This window comes from Mytilus californianus, unplaced genomic scaffold (assembly GCF_021869535.1).
Source record: "Mytilus californianus isolate M0D057914Y unplaced genomic scaffold, xbMytCali1.0.p SCAF_2, whole genome shotgun sequence".
Lineage (NCBI taxonomy): Eukaryota > Metazoa > Mollusca > Bivalvia > Mytilida > Mytilidae > Mytilus > Mytilus californianus.
The window spans coordinates 139,039,652-139,061,137 of NW_026262668.1; the positions used below are offsets into that span (position 1 = coordinate 139,039,652).

Consider the following 21,486-nt stretch of genomic DNA (forward strand, 5'->3'; position numbering starts at 1 on the left):
CTGGGGACCTCTAGGTAAGCTAGATACCTGTAGATGTACAACCGTTACCTGGCCCACCATTTAGGTAAGTTTGTATCTTAGTTCTGATCCTGGGGACCTCTAGGTAAGCTAGATACCTGTAGATGTACAACCGTTACCTGACCCACCATCTAGGTAAGTTCGTATCTTAGTTCTGACCCTGGGGACCTCTAGATCAATTTGTATCTTAGATCTCACCCTGGGGATTAGTTCTCACCCTATGGACCCAACTTTTTAACAATACCTGTAGATGTACAGTTGTGACCTGACCCTAGGTAAGTTTGTATATTATTTCTCCCCCTGTGGACCTAGCCTATCAGGCACACAACCTGTATATGAAAAGCTGACTTGAGACACCCAGAAGGAAAGCTCTTATCCTAGTTCTCATCCTTGAGACCCAATGTATCAAGGATATTACCTGTAAATTTATAACCGTTACTTGACACACCCAGATAATGCTAGTTACCTATTTCTCATCCTTTGGCTCAACCTATTAAAGATATTACCTGTAGATGTACAACCGTTACTTGACACACCCAGATAGTGCTAGTTTCCTATTTCTCATCCTTGGGCTCAACCTATTAAAGATATTACCTGTAGATGTACAACAGTTACTTGACACACCCAGATAGTGCTAGTTTCCTATTTCTTATCCTAGGGACCCAACCTATTAAAGATATTACCTGTAGATGTACAACCGTTACTTGACACACCCAGATAGTGGTAGTTACCTTTTTCTCATCCTTGGGCTCAACCTATTAAAGATATTACCTTTAGATGTACAACCGTTACTTGACACACCCAGATAATGCTAGTTACCTGTTTCTCATCCTTGGGCTCAACCTATTAAAGATATTACCTGTAGATGTACAACAGTTACTTGACACACCCAGATAATGCTAGTTACCTATTTCTCATCCTTGGGCTCAACCTATTAAAGCTATTACCTGTAGATGTACAACCGTTACTTGACACACCCAGATAGTGCTAGTTACCTATTTCTCATCCTTGGGCTCAACCTATTAAAGATATTACCTGTAGATGTACAACCGTTACTTGACACACCCAGATAGTGCTAGTTTCCTATTCTCATCCTTGGGCTCAACCTATTAAAGATATTACCTGTAGATGTACAACGTTACTTGACACACCCAGATAATGCTAGTTACCTATTTCTCATCCTGGGGCTCAACCTATTAAAGATATTACCTGTAGGTGTACAACTGTTACTTGACACACCCAGATAATGCTAGTTACCTATTTCTCATCCTGGGGCTCAACCTATTAAAGATATTACCTGTAGATTTACCATTGTTACTTGACACACCCAGATAATGCTAGTTACCTATTTCTCATCCTTGGGCTCAACCTATTAAAGATATTACCTGTAGATGTACAACCGTTACTTGACACACCCAGATAGTGCTAGTTACCTATTTCTCATCCTGGGACTCAACCTATTAAAGATATTACCTGTAGATGTACAAGAGAGAGGCGAAAGATACCAAAGGGACATTCAAACTTACAAGTAAAAAAAAACTGACAATGCCATGGCAAAAAACTAAAAATGACAAAATGACTTAACAAAAGTACACATAACACAAGGTAGCAAACCAAAGATCCCTAGCAACATGAACCACACCAAGGCCCAAGAAATCTAGCATTGTATTTCTCACCCTTGGGAGTCAACCAATCAACATGAACCACACCCTGAACCAAGTCAGCTAGAAATTTAGTTCTCACCCTTGGGAGTTGACCAATCAACATGAACCACACCCTGACCCAGGTAAGCTAGAATTGTAGTTCTCACCCTTGGGAGTCGACCAATCAACATGAACCACACCCTGAACCAGGTAAGCTAGTATCATAGTTCTCACCCTTGGGAGTTGACCAATCAACGTGAACCACAGCCTGAACCAGGTAAGCTAGTATACTGTAAATTCAGAAATTATTGCGATGTTTTTATTATTGCGAAAAATGCGACAGGGTTATAATCGCAATAATTTAAACTCGCATTTTAAAACTTTGTACATGAATTAAACAGGATTTTTCACAATATCGCAAAAATTAAAATCGCATTTTAGTCTAAAATGACAAAATCGCAATAATAAATGCACGCAATAATTTCTGAATTTACAGTAATAGTTCTCACCCTTGGGAGTCAACCAATCAACATGAACAACACCCTGAACCAGGTAAGCTAGTATAATAGTTCTCACCCTTGGGGGTTGACCAATCAACATGAACCACAATCTGACCCAGGTAAGCTAGTATCCTAGTTCTCAACCTTGGGAGTCGACCTATCAACATGAACCACAATCTGACCCAGGTAAGGTAGTATAATAGTTCTCACCCTTGGTAGTCAACCAATCAACATGAACCACACCCTGAACCAGGTAAGCTAGTATAATAGTTCTCACCCTTGGGAATCGACCAATCAACATGAACCACACCCTGACCCAAGTAAGCTAGTATTGTATTTCTCATCCTTTTGAGTTGACCAATCAACATGAACCACACCCTGAACCATGTAAGTTAGTATCATAGTTCTCACCCTTGGGAGTCGACCAATCAACATGAACCACACCCTGACCCAAGTAAGCTAGTATCGTAGTTCTCACCCTTGAAAGTCTCCCAATCAACATGAACCACACCATGACCTAAGTAAGCTAGTATTGTAGTTCTCACCCTTGGGAGTTGACCAATCAACAATATTACCTGGAGATGTACAACCATTACTTGACACATCCAAAATGTAAGCTAGTATTGTAGTTCTCACCATTATGAGTTGACCAATCAACAATATTACCTTGAGATGTACAACCATTACTTGACACATCCAAAAGGTAAGCTAGTATTGTAGTTCTCAGACTTGGGAGTTGACCTATCAACATGAACGACACACTGACCCAAATAAGCTTGTATTGTATTTCTCTCCCTTGGGAGTCGACCAATCAACATGAACCACACACTGACCCAGGTAAGTTAGTATTGTATTTCTCACCCTTGGAAGTTGACCTATTAACATAACCAAACCCTGACCCAGGTAAGCTAGTATTGTAGTTCTCACCCTTGGGAGTTGACCAATCAACATGAACCACACCCTGACCCAGGTAAGCTAGTATTCTAGTTCTCACCCTTGGGAGTCGACCAATCAACATGAACCACACCCTGACCCTGGTAAGCTAGTATTGTATTTCTCACCATTGGGAGTCAACCAATCATTATGAACCACGCCGTGAACCATGTAAGCTTGTATCGTAGTTCTCACCCTTGGGAGTCGACCAATCAACATGAACCACACCGTGAACCATGTAAGCTAGTATTATGGTTCTCAACCTTGGGAATCAACCAATCAACAATATTACCTGGAGATGTACAACCATTACTTGACACATCCAAAAGGTAAGCTAGTATCGTAGTTCTCACCCTTGAGAGTTGACCGATCAACATGAACCACACCCTGACCCAGGTAAGCTAGTATTGTTTTTCTCACCCTTGGAAGTCGACCTATAAACATGAACCACACCCTGACCCAGGTAAGCTAGTATCGTAGTTCTCAACCTTGGGAGTCTACCAATCAACATGAACCACACCCTGACCCAGGCAAGCTAGTATTTTAGTTCTCGCCCTTGGGAGTCAACCAATCAACAATATTACCTGGAGATGTACAACCGTTACTTGACACATCCAAAAGGTAAGCTAGTATCGTAGTTCACACCATTGGGAGTCGACCTATTAACAATATTACCTGGAGATGTACAACCATTACTTGACACATCCAAAAGGTAAGCCAGTATCGTAGTTCTCACCCTTGGGAGTCAACCTATCTTTAATATTACCTGGAGATTTACAACCATTACTTGACACATCCAAAAGGTAAGCAAGTATCTGTGTTCTAACCTTGGGGACCCAACTTTTTATTGATATATTATATTACCTGAAGATGTTCAACCCTAATCTGACAAATATGAATGTTGTTATTTGATAGTGTTTGTGTTGGTTTTTTTTTAGCTCACCTGGTCCATAAGGCAATATGAGCTATAGTCATCACCTGTCCCACCATCATTAAACAATTTAAATTTTCTTCCTGTCTGAAACCACTAAACTAGTTTGGAATAAACTTGGTAAGAATAATATATAGAAACTCTTCCAAAAAATTCTTAGCAAACATTTTCCAAATTATGTATGGAAGGTCTTCTACTTATTACCCTCATTTGGTATTAATTGGATGAAAAACATGGCCACCAGGGATTCTGATTGGCCAATTTTTAAAAATCTTCTACTCTGCTTTTGTTTCTGCATGGTGTTCCAAAAAGATTTTATTTCAATAAGGGGCTTAATAAGTTTTCATTGGTTTTAATTGATGAAAACACACAAACTAACCAGTTTAGGCTTGGTATGTGAACACCTCTAATATATATAATTGATGGATGAAGTTTCAAAAAGAGCTTTTTCCACATTTAAGGGCACTTTAAGCTGCCGAAGTACCATGTTAATATTTAAATCGTGTATTAGATGCGAAGTTCAGACTCCTTTGAGTCTCTAGCATATCTATTGTTGTAGTTGGTACCGAGTTCAGACTCCTTTGAGCCTCTAGCATATCTAATGTTGTTGTTGATAAATACCAGATGTGGAGTTCAGACTCCTTTGAGCCTCTAGCATATCTAATGTTGTTGTTGAGAATTACCAGATGTGGAGTTCAGACTCCTTTGAGCTTCTAGCATATCTAATGTTGTAGTTGGTACCGAGTTCAGACTCCTTTGAGCCTCTAGCATATCTAATGTTGTTGTTGGTACCGAGTTCAGACTCCTTTGAGCCTCTAGCATATCTAATGTTGTAGTTGGTACCGAGATCAGACTCCTTTGAGCCTCTAGCATATCTAATGTTGTAGTTGGTACCTAGTTCAGACTCCTTTGAGCCTTTAGCATATCTAATGTTGTAGTTGGTACCGAGTTCAGACTCCTTTGAGCCTCTAGCATATGTAATGTTGTAGTTGGTACCGAGTTCAGACTCCTTTGAGCTTCTAGCATATCTAATGTTGTAGTTGGTACCGAGTTCAGACTCCTTTGAGCCTCTAGCATATCTAATGTTGTTGTTGGTACCGAGTTCAGACTCCTTTGAGCCTCTAGCATATCTAATGTTGTAGTTGGTACTGTGTTCAGACTCCTTTGAGCCTCTAGCATATCTAATGTTGTAGTTGGTACCTAGTTCAGACTCCTTTGAGCCTTTAGCATATCTAATGTTGTAGTTGGTACCGAGTTCAGACTCCTTTGAGCCTCTAGCATATCTAATGTTGTAGTTGGTACCGAGATCAGACTCCTTTGAGCCTCTAGCATATCTAATGTTGTAGTTGGTACCTAGTTCAGACTCCTTTGAGCCTTTAGCATATCTAATGTTGTAGTTGGTACCGAGTTCAGACTCCTTTGAGCCTCTAGCATATCTAATGTTGTAGTTGGTACCGAGTTCAGACTCCTTTGAGCCTCTAGCATATATAATGTTGTAGTTGGTACCTAGTTCAGACTCCTTTGAGCCTCTAGCATATCTCATGTTGTAGTTGGTACCTAGTTCAGACTCCTTTGAGCCTCTAGCATATCTAATGTTGTTGTTGATAAATACCAGATGTGGAGTTCAGACTCCTAGAGCCTCATGCATATCTAATGTTGGTGTTGGTACCGAGTTCAGACTCCTTTAGTTGTTACCTAGTTCAGACTCCTCTGAGCCTCTAGCATATCTAATGTTGTTGTTGATAAATACCAGATGTGGAGTTCAGACTCCTAGAGCCTCATGCATATCTAATGTTGTAGTTGGTACCGAGTTCAGACTCCTTTGAGCCTCTAGCATATCTAATGTTGTTGTTGGTACCAAGTTCAGACTCCTTTGAGCCTCTAGCATATCTAATGTTGTAGTTGGTACCGAGTTCAGACTCCTTTGGGCCTCTAGCATATCTAATGTTGTTGTTGGTACCAAGTTCAGACTCCTTTGAGCCTCTAGCATATCTCATGTTGTAGTTGGTACCTAGTTCAGACTCCTTAGAGCCTCTAGCATATCTAATGTTGTAGTTGGTACCGAGTTCAGACTCCTTTGAGCCTCTAGCATATCTAATGTTGTTGTTGGTACCAAGTTCAGACTCCTTTGAGCCTCTAGCATATCTAATGTTGTTTTTAGTACCTTATGTTGTAGTATTTTGATTCAAGTCCTGTTTTGTTTATATGTATAGCATTATAAATGTGACAACATTCTGACTATTGGCGTTGCTCTTAGGAGTCTTTTAACTGAATTTTGCCTTTTAATTTTAATTTGTAGGCCTTCTCAAGAATTTGTCACAGATGGTACTCCATCAGAGAAAGAAAAGGCCAGATTATACCATGAAGGACAAAAGACATAGTTATACAGTGTTAACATTGGAAGTTTTATATTTTGTACTTGTATGACAACTGTTTACTGGCATATTCTGAGGTTGAGTCTGAATTGTTCAAGTACTGATATTACAAGGTTGAGATGATGTTCAGTGGTGTTCTCATTTATTCATTACAACACCTCAGATAAGATTTAAATATATTGATGAACATAAAATAGAGGTTTGTTCATTAAACAACAGCATTTCTAAGGCATATTATGCTTGAGTCAGCCAAAAATTACTTTTGCTATGACTGCTGCATGTTCTTAATAAATGCTTTTAATTTATTTTGATGTAGACTTTTGTCATGAGTGTGAGTGGTCCTAACTAATGAATAGTGGATTGAGAGGGTTTTATAGTGGTCAACTGTTTATGGAAACAATGGCAGGAGTATGTGAAGAGTATAAAAAATGTCACGCTGCTTTTTACCTTACTGCTGATTTTATGCCGAAGGTCTTATTTTTTATAAAAACAAATCTAATGAAATGAATATTTTGACTCCTTGAAATGTATTATTTTATTAAAGGATTGTATTTTTAACTTCTTGTGATGGATAAGTGTCTTATTTCTAAGAAAAAGGTAACATATATTTTTTTATTCTTCCATTGTGTTGTATCATATACTGCTGTTCCTGACTGTGATATTTAATATTTATGTAGACATATTTTTATTTTTTATATTTTTAAAAAAGTATTTGTGAAACTTGGTTTGAACATAGATTACTGTTCACTCAAAACCAATGTATAACATAAGCATGGTTGGTTTGGTTTAGTTAAACAATATTTAAACTCTGGATATATTTTCACCATTTGTTAAAAGTTTAGAGATTATTTATTCCGTCCAAGAAAATTGATTTATAAAATTATACAGTTTTTGTTTATAGTGAAATGATTTTTTTGTTATCGATAAATGTTACTTCTTGAGACTGTAAGCAATAAAAGATATAAAAATCTTTGTATGTGTTGATTAAAAAAATGAAAGTAGGAGAAGGACAGACTACACATTCAACTCAAGATTGAACAACAAGAACCCATTACATGAACTCAGATGAATTTAAGAAATAAGTATTATTTAGAAAGATAGAAAAGAAGTTTACACAAATATATTAAAGCTTGACAAATCTTATGATTTGTAGCAGAACACCTGTTTAACACCTTTAAAAGAAGGAAGAAAAAAAATTGATCGAATTTCATCATTTAGAACATTTAAAAAATGACCATAGGACTTCTGCTTGATTGATTCAGCATTTTAGTCTTGTCTGCAAAAGAATTGGATTTTTTATTCTATGGCGTCAATGTAAACTTTTGGCACAGGAAGACATTGGTATTTCGATTTTAATGGTCTGATGTTTCTCTCTGGCATATGTCACATGTCGTTGACCTCATTGTTATGGTTCAATAACTGCTTAAAAACTACAGCTGGGTACTACTAGGTTGTTTGATGACCTTGACTTCTGTAGTATAGCATGGTAATTAAGTGTATATGTACTAACAGGGTTCACTTGTCCTTGGACTTTTTTTCAATGCTATGTTTTTTAGGGAGACATTTACTGTTACATGGAAGACTGTCAACATATTAAGTTACAATTATTGAGCAGGCACCACTTATTAGCATCACTACCTCTAAGACTGTCAACATATTAAGTTACAATTATTGAGCAGGCACCACTTATTAGCATCACTACCTCTAAGACTGTCAACATATTAAGTTACAAACCACTTATTAGCATCACTACCTCAAAGACTGTCAACATATTATGTTACAAACCACTTATCAGCATCACTACCTCAAAGACTGTCAACATATTAAGTTACAAACAACTTATTAGCATCACTACCTCAAAGACTGTCAACATATTAAGTTACAATCATTGAGCAGGTACCACTTATTAGCATCACAATCTCTTAAGACTGTCAACATATTAAGTTACAATCAATGAGCAGTTACTACTTATTAGCATCACAATCTCTTAAGACTGTCAACATATTAAGTTACAATCATTGATCAGGTACCACTTATTAGCATCACAATCTCTTAAGACTGTCAACATATTAAGTTACAATCATTGAGCAGGTACCACTTAATAGCATCACAATCTCTTAAGACTGTCAACATATTAAGTTACAATCATTGATCAGGTACTACTTAATAGCATCACAATCTCTTAAGACTGTCAACATATTAAGTTACAATCATTGAGCAGGTACCACTCAATAGCATCACAATCTCTTAAGACTGTCAACATATTAAGTTACAATCATTGAGCAGGTACTACTTAATAGCATCACAATCTCTTAAGACTGTCAACATATTAAGTTACAATCATTGAGCAGGTACTACTGATTAGCATCACAATCTCTTTAGACTGTCAACATATTAAGTTACAATCATTGAGCAGGTACTACTTAATAGCATCACAATCTCTTAAGACTGTCAACATATTAAGTTACAATCATTGAGCAGGTACCACTTAATAGCATCACAATCTCTTAAGACTGTCAACATATTAAGTTACAATCATTGAGCAGGCACCATTTATTAGCATCACAATCTCTTAAGACTGTCAACATATTAAGTTACAATCATTGAGCAGGCACCACTTATTAGCATCACAATCTCCTAAGACTGTCAACATATTAAGTTACAATCATTGAGCAGGCACCACTTATTAGCATCACAATCTCTTAAGACTGTCAACATATTAAGTTACAATCATTGAGCAGGTACCACTCAATAGCATCACAATCTCTTAAGACTGTCAACATATTAAGTTACAATCATTGAGCAGGTACTACTTAATAGCATCACAATCTCTTAAGACTGTCAACATATTAAGTTACAATCATTGAGCAGGTACTACTTATTAGCATCACAATCTCTTAAGACTGTCAACATATTAAGTTACAATCATTGAGCAGGTACTACTTATTAGCATCACAATCTCTTAAGACTGTCAACATATTAAGTTACAATCATTGAGCAGGCACCACTTATTAGCATCACAATCTCTTAAGACTGTCAACATATTAAGTTACAATCATTGAGCAGGCACCACTTATTAGCATCACAATCTTTTAAGACTGTCAACATATTAAGTTACAATCATTGAGCAGGTACTACTTAATAGCATCACAATCTCTTAAGACTGTCAACATATTAAGTTACAATCATTGAGCAGGTACTACTTATTAGCATCACAATCTCTTACGACTCAACATATTAAGTTACAATCATTGAACAGGTACTACTTAATAGCATCACAATCTCTTAAGACTGTCAAAATATTAAGTTACAATCATTGAGCAGGAACTACTTAATAGCATCACAATCTCTTAAGACTGTCAACATATTAAGTTACAATCATTGAGCAGGTACTACTTATTAGCATCACAATCTCTTACGACTCAACATATTAAGTTACAATCATTGAACAGGTACTACTTAATAGCATCACAATCTCTTAAGACTGTCAAAATATTAAGTTACAATCATTGAGCAGGTACCACTTAATAGCATCACAATCTCTTAAGACTGTCAACATATTAAGTTACAATCATTGAGCAGGCACTATTTATTAGCATCACAATCTCTTAAGACTGTCAACATATTAAGTTACAATCATTGAGCAGGTACCACTTATTAGCATCACAATCTCTTAAGACTGTCAACATATTAAGTTACAATCATTGAGCAGGTACTACTTATTAGCATCACAATCTCTTAAGACTCAACATATTAAGTTACAATCATTGAACAGGTACTACTTAATAGCATCACAATCTCTTAAGACTGTCAACATATTAAGTTACAATCATTGAGCAGGTACTACTTATTAGCATCACAATCTCTTAAGACTGTCAACATATTAAGTTACAATCATTGAGCAGGTACCACTTAATAGCATCACAATCTCTTAAGACTGTCAACATATTTAGTTACAATCATTGAGCAGGTACTACTTATTAGCATCACAATCTCTTAAGACTGTCAACATATTAAGTTACAATCAATGAGCAGGTACTACTTATTAGCATCACAATCTCTTAAGACTGTCAACATATTAAGTTACAATCATTGAGCAGGTACTACTTAATAGCATCACAATCTCTGAAGACTGTCAACATATTAAGTTACAATCATTGAGCAGGTACTACTTATTAGCATCACAATCTCTTAAGACTGTCAACATATTAAGTTACAATCATTGAGCAGGCACCACTTATTAGCATCACAATCTCTTAAGACTGTCAACATATTAAGTTACAATCATTGAGCAGGTACTACTTATGAGCATCACAATCTCTTGAGACTGTCAACATATTAAGTTACAATCATTGATCAGGTACTACTTAATAGCATCACAATCTCTTAAGACTGTCAACATATTAAGTTACAATCATTGAGCAGGTACCACTTATTAGCATCACAATCTCTTAAGACTGTCAACATATTAAGTTACAATCATTGATCAGGCACCACTTATTAGCATCACAATCTCTTAAGACTGTCAACATATTAAGTTACAATCATTGAGCAGGTACCACTTAATAGCATCACAATCTCTTAAGACTGTCAACATATTAAGTTACAATCATTGAGCAGGCACTATTTATTAGCATCACAATCTCTTAAGACTGTCAACATATTAAGTTACAATCATTGAGCAGGCACTATTTATTAGCATCACAATCTCTTAAGACTGTCAACATATTAAGTTACAATCATTGAGCAGGTACCACTTAATAGCATCACAATCTCTTAAGACTGTCAACATATTAAGTTACAATCATTGAGCAGGTACTACTTATGAGCATCACAATCTCTTAAGACTGTCAACATATTAAGTTACAATCAATGAGCAGGCACCACTTATTAGCATCACAATCTCTTAAGACTGTCAACAATTTAAGTTACAATCATTGAGCAGGTACCACTCAATAGCATCACAATCTCTTAAGACTGTCAACATATTAAGTTACAATCATTGAGCAGGTACTACTTATTAGCATCACAATCTCTTAAGACTGTCAACATATTAAGTTACAATCATTGAGCAGGTACCACTTAATAGCATCACAATCTCTTAAGACTGTCAACATATTAAGTTACAATCATTGAGCAGGTACTACTTATGAGCATCACAATCTCTTAAGACTGTCAACATATTAAGTTACAATCATTGAGCAGGCACCACTTATTAGCATCACAATCTCTTAAGACTGTCAACATATTAAGTTACAATCATTGAGCAGGTACCACTCAATAGCATCACAATCTCTTAAGACTGTCAACATATTAAGTTACAATCATTGAGCAGGTACTACTTAATAGCATCACAATCTCTTAAGACTGTCAACATATTAAGTTACAATCATTGAGCAGGTACCACTTATTAGCATCACAATCTCTTAAGACTGTCAACATATTAAGTTACAATCATTGAGCAGGTACTACTTATTAGCATCACAATCTCTTAAGACTGTCAACATATTAAGTTACAATCATTGAGCAGGCACCACTTATTAGCATCACAATCTCTTAAGACTGTCAACATATTAAGTTACAATCATTGATCAGGTACTACTTAATAGCATCACAATCTCTTGAGACTGTCAACATATTAAGTTACAATCATTGATCAGGTACCACTTAATAGCATCACAATCTCTTAAGACTGTCAACATATTAAGTTACAATCATTGAGCAGGTACTACTTATTAGCATCACAATCTCTTAAGACTGTCAACATATTAAGTTACAATCATTGATCAGGCACCACTTATTAGCATCACAATCTCTTAAGACTGTCAACATATTAAGTTACAATCATTGAGTAGGTACCACTTAATAGCATCACAATCTCTTAAGACTGTCAACATATTAAGTTACAATCATTGATCAGGTACCACTTATTAGCATCACAATCTCTTAAGACTGTCAACATATTAAGTTACAATCATTGAGCAGGTACCACTTATTAGCATCACAATCTCTTAAGACTGTCAACATATTAAGTTACAATCATTGAGTAGGTACCACTTAATAGCATCACAATGTCTTAAGACTGTCAACATATTAAGTTACAATCATTGAGCAGGTACTACTTAATAGCATCACAATCTCTTAAGACTGTCAACATATTAAGTTACAATCATTGAGCAGGTACTACTTATTAGCATCACAAGCATCACAATCTCTTAAGACTGTCAACATATTAAGTTACAATCATTGAGTAGGTACCACTTAATAGCATCACAATCTCTTAAGACTGTCAACATATTAAGTTACAATCATTGATCAGGTACCACTTATTAGCATCACAATCTCTTAAGACTGTCAACATATTAAGTTACAATCATTGAACAGGTACCACTTATTAGCATCACAATCTCTTAAGACTGTCAACATATTAAGTTACAATCATTGAGTAGGTACCACTTAATAGCATCACAATCTCTTAAGACTGTCAACATATTAAGTTACAATCATTGATCAGGTACTACTTAATAGCATCACAATCTCTTAAGACTGTCAACATATTAAGTTACAATCATTGAGCAGGTACTACTTATTAGCATCACAATCTCTTAAGACTGTCAACATATTAAGTTACAATCATTGAGCAGGTACTACTTATTAGCATCACAATCTCTTAAGACTGTCAACATATTAAGTTACAATCATTGAGCTGGTACTACTTAATAGCATCACAATCTCTTAAGACTGTCAACATATTAAGTTACAATCATTGAGCAGGTACTACTGATGAGCATCACAATCTCTTTAGACTGTCAACATATTAAGTTACAATCATTGAGCAGGTACTACTTAATAGCATCACAATCTCTTAAGACTGTAAACATATTAAGTTACAATCATTGATCAGGTACTACTGATTAGCATCACAATCTCTTTAGACTGTCAACATATTAAGTTACAATCATTGAGCAGGTACTACTTAATAGCATCACAATCTCTTAAGACTGTCAACATATTAAGTTACAATCATTGAGCAGGTACTACTTATTAGCATCACAATCTCTTAAGACTGTCAACATATTAAGTTACAATCATTGAGCAGGTACTACTTATTAGCATCACAATCTCTTAAGACTGTCAACATATTAAGTTACAATCATTGAGCAGGCACCACTTATTAGCATCACAATCTCTTAAGACTGTCAACATATTAAGTTACAATCATTGAGCAGGTACCACTTAATAGCATCACAATCTCTTAAGACTGTCAACATATTAAGTTACAATCATTGATCAGGTACCACTTAATAGCATCACAATCTCTCAAGTTTGTCAACATATTAAGTTACAATCATTGAGTAGGTACCACTTAATAGCATCACAATCTCTTAAGACTGTCAACATATTAAGTTACAATCATTGAGCAGGTACCACTTAATAGCATCACAATCTCTCAAGACTGTCAACATATTAAGTTACAATCATTGAGCAGGTACCACTTATTAGCATCACAATCTCTTAAGACTGTCAACATATTAAGTTACAATCATTGAGCAGGTACTACTTATTAGCATCACAATCTCTTAAGACTGTCAACATATTAAGTTACAATCATTGATCAGGTACCACTTAATAGCATCACAATCTCTTAAGACTGTCAACATATTAAGTTACAATCATTGATCAGGCACCACTTAATAGCATCACAATCTCTTAAGACTGTCAACATATTAAGTTACAATCATTGATCAGGTACCACTTATTAGCATCACAATCTCTTAAGACTGTCAACATATTAAGTTACAATCATTGATCAGGTACCACTTATTAGCATCACAATCTCTTAAGACTGTCAACATATTAAGTTACAATCATTGAGCAGGTACTACTTATGAGCATCACAATCTCTTGAGACTGTCAACATATTAAGTTACAATCATTGATCAGGTACTACTTAATAGCATCACAATCTCTTAAGACTGTCAACATATTAAGTTACAATCATTGAGCAGGTACCACTTATTAGCATCACAATCTCTTAAGACTGTCAACATATTAAGTTACAATCATTGATCAGGCACCACTTATTAGCATCACAATCTCTTAAGACTGTCAACATATTAAGTTACAATCATTGAGCAGGTACCACTTAATAGCATCACAATCTCTTAAGACTGTCAACATATTAAGTTACAATCATTGAGCAGGTACTATTTATTAGCATCACAATCTCTTAAGACTGTCAACATATTAAGTTACAATCATTGAGCAGGCACTATTTATTAGCATCACAATCTCTTAAGACTGTCAACATATTAAGTTACAATCATTGAGCAGGTACCACTTAATAGCATCACAATCTCTTAAGACTGTCAACATATTAAGTTACAATCATTGAGCAGGTACTACTTATGAGCATCACAATCTCTTAAGACTGTCAACATATTAAGTTACAATCATTGAGCAGGTACCACTTAATAGCATCACAATCTCTTAAGACTGTCAACATATTAAGTTACAATCATTGAGCAGGTACTACTTAATAGCATCACAATCTCTTAAGACTGTCAACATATTAAGTTACAATCATTGAGCAGGCACCACTTATTAGCATCACAATCTCTTAAGACTGTCAACATATTAAGTTACAATCATTGAGCAGGTACCACTCAATAGCATCACAATCTCTTAAGACTGTCAACATATTAAGTTACAATCATTGAGCAGGTACTACTTAATAGCATCACAATCTCTTAAGACTGTCAACATATTAAGTTACAATCATTGAGCAGGTACCACTTATTAGCATCACAATCTCTTAAGACTGTCAACATATTAAGTTACAATCATTGAGCAGGCACCACTTATTAGCATCACAATCTCTTAAGACTGTCAACATATTAAGTTACAATCATTGAGCAGGAACCACTTATTAGCATCACAATCTCTTCAGACTGTCAACTTATTAAGTTACAATCATTGAGCAGGTACTACTTAATAGCATCACAATCTCTTAAGACTGTCAACATATTAAGTTACAATCATTGAGCAGGTACTACTTATTAGCATCACAATCTCTTAAGACTGTCAACATATTAAGTTACAATCATTGAGCAGGCACCACTTATTAGCATCACAATCTCTTAAGACTGTCAACATATTAAGTTACAATCATTGATCAGGTACTACTTAATAGCATCACAATCTCTTGAGACTGTCAACATATTAAGTTACAATCATTGATCAGGTACCACTTAATAGCATCACAATCTCTTAAGACTGTCAACATATTAAGTTACAATCATTGAGCAGGTACTACTTATTAGCATCACAATCTCTTAAGACTGTCAACATATTAAGTTACAATCATTGATCAGGCACCACTTATTAGCATCACAATCTCTTAAGACTGTCAACATATTAAGTTACAATCATTGATCAGGCACCACTTATTAGCATCACAATCTCTTAAGACTGTCAACATATTAAGTTACAATCATTGAGCAGGTACCACTTAATAGCATCACAATCTCTTAAGACTGTCAACATATTAAGTTACAATCATTGATCAGGCACCACTTAATAGCATCACAATCTCTTAAGACTGTCAACATATTAAGTTACAATCATTGATCAGGTACCACTTATTAGCATCACAATCTCTTAAGACTGTCAACATATTAAGTTACAATCATTGATCAGGTACCACTTATTAGCATCACAATCTCTTAAGACTGTCAACATATTAAGTTACAATCATTGCGTAGGTACCACTTAATAGCATCACAATCTCTTAAGACTGTCAACATATTAAGTTACAATCATTGATCAGGTACTACTTAATAGCATCACAATCTCTTAAGACTGTCAACATATTAAGTTACAATCATTGAGCAGGTACTACTTATTAGCATCACAATCTCTTAAGACTGTCAACATATTAAGTTACAATCATTGAACAGGCACCACTTATTAGCATCACAATCTCTTAAGACTGTCAACATATTAAGTTACAATCATTGAGCAGGTACTACTTATTAGCATCACAATCTCTTAAGACTGTCAACATATTAAGTTACAATCATTGAGCAGGCACCACTTATTAGCATCACAATCTCTTAAGACTGTCAACATATTAAGTTACAATCATTGAGTAGGTACCACTTAATAGCATCACAATCTCTTAAGACTGTCAACATATTAAGTTACAATCATTGATCAGGTACCACTTATTAGCATCACAATCTCTTAAGACTGTCAACATATTAAGTTACAATCATTGAGCAGGTACCACTTATTAGCATCACAATCTCTTAAGACTGTCAACATATTAAGTTACAATCATTGAGTAGGTACCACTTAATAGCATCACAATCTCTTAAGACTGTCAACATATTAAGTTACAATCATTGAGCAGGTACTACTTAATAGCATCACAATCTCTTAAGACTGTCAACATATTAAGTTACAATCATTGAGCAGGTACTACTTATTAGCATCACAAGCATCACAATCTCTTAAGACTGTCAACATATTAAGTTACAATCATTGAGTAGGTACCACTTAATAGCATCACAATCTCTTAAGACTGTCAACATATTAAGTTACAATCATTGATCAGGTACTACTTAATAGCATCACAATCTCTTAAGACTGTCAACATATTAAGTTACAATCATTGAGCAGGTACTACTTATTAGCATCACAATCTCTTAAGACTGTCAACATATTAAGTTACAATCATTGAGCAGGTACTACTTATTAGCATCACAATCTCTTAAGACTGTCAACATATTAAGTTACAATCATTGAGCTGGTACTACTTAATAGCATCACAATCTCTTAAGACTGTCAACATATTAAGTTACAATCATTGAGCAGGTACTACTGATTAGCATCACAATCTCTTTAGACTGTCAACATATTAAGTTACAATCATTGAGCAGGTACTACTTAATAGCATCACAATCTCTTAAGACTGTAAACATATTAAGTTACAATCATTGATCAGGTACTACTTATTAGCATCACAATCTCTTTAGACTGTCAACATATTAAGTTACAATCATTGAGCAGGTACTACTTAATAGCATCACAATCTCTTAAGACTGTCAACATATTAAGTTACAATCATTGAGCAGGTACTACTTATTAGCATCACAATCTCTTAAGACTGTCAACATATTAAGTTACAATCATTGAGCAGGTACTACTTATTAGCATCACAATCTCTTAAGACTGTCAACATATTAAGTTACAATCATTGAGCAGGCACCACTTATTAGCATCACAATCTCTTAAGACTGTCAACATATTAAGTTACAATCATTGAGCAGGTACCACTTAATAGCATCACAATCTCTTAAGACTGTCAACATATTAAGTTACAATCATTGATCAGGTACCACTTAATAGCATCACAATCTCTCAAGTTTGTCAACATATTAAGTTACAATCATTGAGTAGGTACCACTTAATAGCATCACAATCTCTTAAGACTGTCAACATATTAAGTTACAATCATTGAGCAGGTACCACTTAATAGCATCACAATCTCTCAAGACTGTCAACATATTAAGTTACAATCATTGAGCAGGTACCACTCAATAGCATCACAATCTCTTAAGACTGTCAACATATTAAGTTACAATCATTGATCAGGTACCACTTAATAGCATCACAATCTCTTAAGACTGTCAACATATTAAGTTACAATCATTGAGCAGGTACCTCTTAATAGCATCACAATCTCTTAAGACTGTCAACATATCACTACAAACTAGTAAAAGTCTGAAATGGCCTATATCTGTACTCGACTGTACTAATTTGTACTCGACCAGTCTGAATTGGTCTGAAATTTACTTGATAATACTCGACTGTAGTCTGAACCATACTTAACAGTCTGAACTTGTACTCGACCAGTACTTAACCATTTTATACGTGTCTGAACCATGCTCGACCTAGTCTGAACCATGCGCGACCTAGTCTGAACCATACTCGACCTAGTCTGAATCATGCTCGACCTAGTCTGAACCATACGCAACCAAGTCTTAACCAACCTAGACCTATTTTTTGTATCTATCTATTGTATTTCATCAATTTAGGAACTGTTTTTTTCCCCTGGCTAGAAATTTGAACAACAATTTGAAATTAAAAATGTATTCAATATAGCATTGAACCCAAAATTTCACAATCAAAATAATATAACTTCAACACCATATTCATCAACACTTATATACATACATATAAAATATCACCTTTAAAATCAAAATAAAACAAGCTAATCAAATAATCTCAAAACTGAATTGTGACTAATATTTTCAATGTTTTTCAAAATTTTTTGAATGTTTCAGATATATTTTATGGTTACTGGACAATTTTCACCACTAACTTAAGCCTAGTATATAGATCTATGGTGTCAGTTGAGTTTAGTTAATAATGCAATAAACTTTTTTTTTATTAAAATATATTTAAAATAGTATACATTTATAAAGCAACTTAATAAATTTAAAAAATGACACCTTTGTTTTGTTAAACCAAGAATTTAATATAATCATGATAATAAAACTTCCATAGTAATCCTGTGATAAACTTTTAAAAAAGGAAATGTGTTCCAAGTTACAGTAAAAATTTATTTCAATTAAATTTAAATAATTTTTGTCAAAATTAAAGACATGGCATACAAGAAGCACTTTAATAAGGTTTAATTACATCAGTACATGTATGTTTTACAAGTAAAAAGAAAGCCCTCTTTTTCTTAAACTTGTGTATTACTTATCTAGTGAATTGTGATTTAAGTTTCACAGGATGATGCAATTTTGAATGAATGTTATTTAGAATTTAATACTCTCTGATGGCTTTTATTTTCAGTCTGACCTTGTTTGTGCTGAGTAAGATGGCTTTTATTTTCAGTCTGACCTGGTTTGTGCTGAGTAAGATGGCTTTTTTATTCAGTCTGACCTGGTTTTGACAAAATTAAGTAGCTTTTATATTCAGTCTGACCTGGTTTTGACAAAGTTAAATAGCTTTTATATTCAGTCTGACCTGGTTTTGACAAAGTTAAATAGCTTTTATATTCAGTCTGACCTGGTTTAGGCTGTGTTAGATGTTTTTTTTTAGTGTGACCTGGTTTGGACAGAGTTAAATAGCTTTTATTTTTCAGTTTGACCTAGTTCAGGATAACTTTAGATGGCTTTTATTCTATCCTGGTTTTGCCCGAGTTTACATGTCTTTTATATTCAGTATGATCTGGTTTGGACTGAGTTAGATGACTTTTATATTCAGTCTGTCCAGGTATAGGCTAAGTTTAGATGGCTGTTATATTCAGGCTGACCTGGTTCGGGCTGAGTAAGATGACTTTTATTTAAAGTCTTGCCTAGTTTGTCGTGAGTTGAATAGATTAATAATCAGTCTTGTCTAGTTCGGTCTGAGTTAAATAGTTTTATTTTTCAATCGAGCATTGTTTGGGCGAGTAAGATGACGTTTATATTCAGTCTGACTTGGTAAAGGTTGAGTTTAGTGGCTTTTATGTTCTAAATCTATGACAAACGAGACTATTTTGATTTTGAAATTATAAATATCCCCCACCTTAGCAGCAATAAACCAACTTCACCTGCATATGGGATATACATTTCCCAACTTATTCGGGATTCAAGAGCTTGCAGCTGCTACTCAGACTTTAGAAAACGTCACCAGTGTCTGAGCAGAAAGTTGATGAGCCAAGGTTATGTCAAAGAACGTCTCGTCCTTTTTCTTAAAATAAGTTCATTGGAAAATACCAAGACCTTTTTGATAAATACTCCGTATCAACTTCACAAAAATACATGATTTTTCATTTCCTATTGTTAATTTTTCATTTTTAGATGGTGACGTTCCCTTGTCACCATCTTATGGTCTTTGTATATCTCAACTTGTTCGATTCGCTCGTGTATGTAACAACGTATTTGATTTTAACGAAAGATATCTATGTATTACTGAAAAATTATTACACCAGCGTTTTTGATATCACAAACTATCAAAACATTTACTAAATTTCATCATCGGTACAAGGACATCATTCGTAAAAATAAATCAAAATGCAGACATCTTATACTTTCAGGTATTTCACATCCAATCTTTTATGGTAATATTCTTTACAAAGCACAAAAATGTCGGCATTCACCTCAAAAGCTAACCAAACCTTTAAACAGACTTATTAAGAAGGGATATAGTTACTATACTGTTGTCAGGTCATTAAAGATGGCATATTTTGGTTTTAATATTGATTCACTCATAGGGTCTTTGCATCGGAAATAAACACATTTATTTTAAAACCATTTGTTGGCATGATACAGGTTATGTTCTTCTCATATATTTTATAATGGTATGATACTAAACCCCTAACGGGAGGGATTGTACTAGATTTTCATATGATGAAGACATAATCTTTCAATCAGTTTAATTGAGGTCTGGACCTTGCATTTCAGTAACTGCTAGTAGTCCTTTGTTAATTTATGTATCATTGTCGTTTTGCTTAGTTTTTTTTTGTTACCTATTCTGACATCGGACTCGGACTTCTTTTAAACTGAGTTTTACTGTGCGTATTGCTGTGTATTTGTTTTTTCTACATTGGCTAGAGGTATAGGGGATGGGTTGAGATCTCACAAAACATGTTTAACCCCGCCGCATTTTTGCGCCTGTCCCAAGCCAGGAGCCTCTGGCCTTTTTTAGTCTTGTATGATTTTTAATTTTACTTCATTTATATGTTTTGGAGTTTAGTAGGACGTCCATTATCACTGAACTAGTACACATTTTTGTTTAGGGGCCAGCTGAAGCACGCCTCCGGGTTCGGGATTTTCTCGTTGTGTTGAAGACCCATTGGTGGCCTTCGGCTGTTATCTGCTCTTTGGTTGGGTTGTTGTCTCTTTGACCCATTTCCCATTTCCATTCTCAATTTTATGATGGTCTTGAAGTATAGATTCTAGGTAATGACGTTGTGTTATTGTGCTATTGTCAATTTTGTATTCTTGTCTTTCATTTTTGCTTATGTACTTTGTCTATAGAGTGTCTATATGCTGTTTTGTTTTGTTTTTCTTTGTTGAAATAGTTAT

The 21,486-nt window shown here is 34.9% G+C and overlaps 2 protein-coding genes and 1 long non-coding RNA gene across 20 annotated transcripts in view; 1 reads left to right on the forward strand and 2 right to left on the reverse strand.

Moving 5' to 3' along the window:
- LOC127731226 (uncharacterized protein C10orf67, mitochondrial-like) overlaps positions 1-7,372 on the forward strand; it is a 48,864-nt gene extending 41,492 nt beyond the window's left edge. For all 11 annotated transcript variants that reach the window (XM_052240203.1, XM_052240205.1, XM_052240206.1 and 8 more), the window contains one exon: positions 6,325-7,372. In XM_052240203.1, coding sequence (XP_052096163.1) covers positions 6,325-6,406 — 82 coding nt within the window. In that variant the 3' untranslated portion in view covers positions 6,407-7,372. The remainder of the gene's footprint in view (positions 1-6,324) is intronic.
- On the reverse strand, positions 196-1,094 carry LOC127731232 (uncharacterized). Its single transcript, XR_007995561.1, has 3 exons — positions 966-1,094; positions 525-612; positions 196-436 (listed from the first exon to the last, which is right to left on the reverse strand). It is a non-coding gene; the product is annotated as an uncharacterized LOC127731232 (long non-coding RNA).
- Positions 4,018-6,317, reverse strand: LOC127731230 (hepatitis A virus cellular receptor 1-like). 8 transcript variants are annotated; one of them, XM_052240224.1, is made up of 5 exons: positions 6,088-6,317; positions 5,986-6,036; positions 5,277-5,378; positions 5,022-5,225; positions 4,022-4,919 (listed from the first exon to the last, which is right to left on the reverse strand). In XM_052240224.1, exons 2-5 carry the CDS (start codon positions 6,013-6,015, stop codon positions 4,686-4,688), a joined length of 570 nt encoding a protein of 189 aa, XP_052096184.1. In that variant the 5' UTR covers positions 6,016-6,036; positions 6,088-6,317; the 3' UTR covers positions 4,022-4,685. The 8 variants fall into 8 exon arrangements, with proteins under 8 accessions (XP_052096187.1, XP_052096182.1, XP_052096181.1 ...); XM_052240227.1 differs by lacking the exons at positions 5,986-6,036; positions 6,088-6,317 and adding an exon at positions 5,833-5,979 and having other exon boundaries at positions 4,018-4,919; positions 5,124-5,225; XM_052240222.1 differs by lacking the exons at positions 5,986-6,036; positions 6,088-6,317 and adding an exon at positions 5,833-5,979 and having other exon boundaries at positions 4,018-4,919; positions 5,073-5,225.
- Positions 7,373-21,486: the final 14,114 nt, after the last annotated feature.

Excerpts from the sequence above, each read along its gene's own strand:
- LOC127731230 (XM_052240219.1), bottom strand. The coding sequence starts at position 5,964 with ATGCTAGAGGCCCAAAGGAGTCTGAACTCGGTACCAACTACAACATTA. Across the intron at positions 5,379-5,832 it reads CTCAAAGGAGTCTGAACTCG|GTACCAACTACAACATTAGA; the intron begins GTACCAACTACA and ends AGTCTGAACTAG. Across the intron at positions 4,920-5,021 it reads CTCAAAGGAGTCTGAACTCG|GTACCAACTACAACATTAGA; the intron begins GTACCAACTACA and ends AGTCTGAACTAG.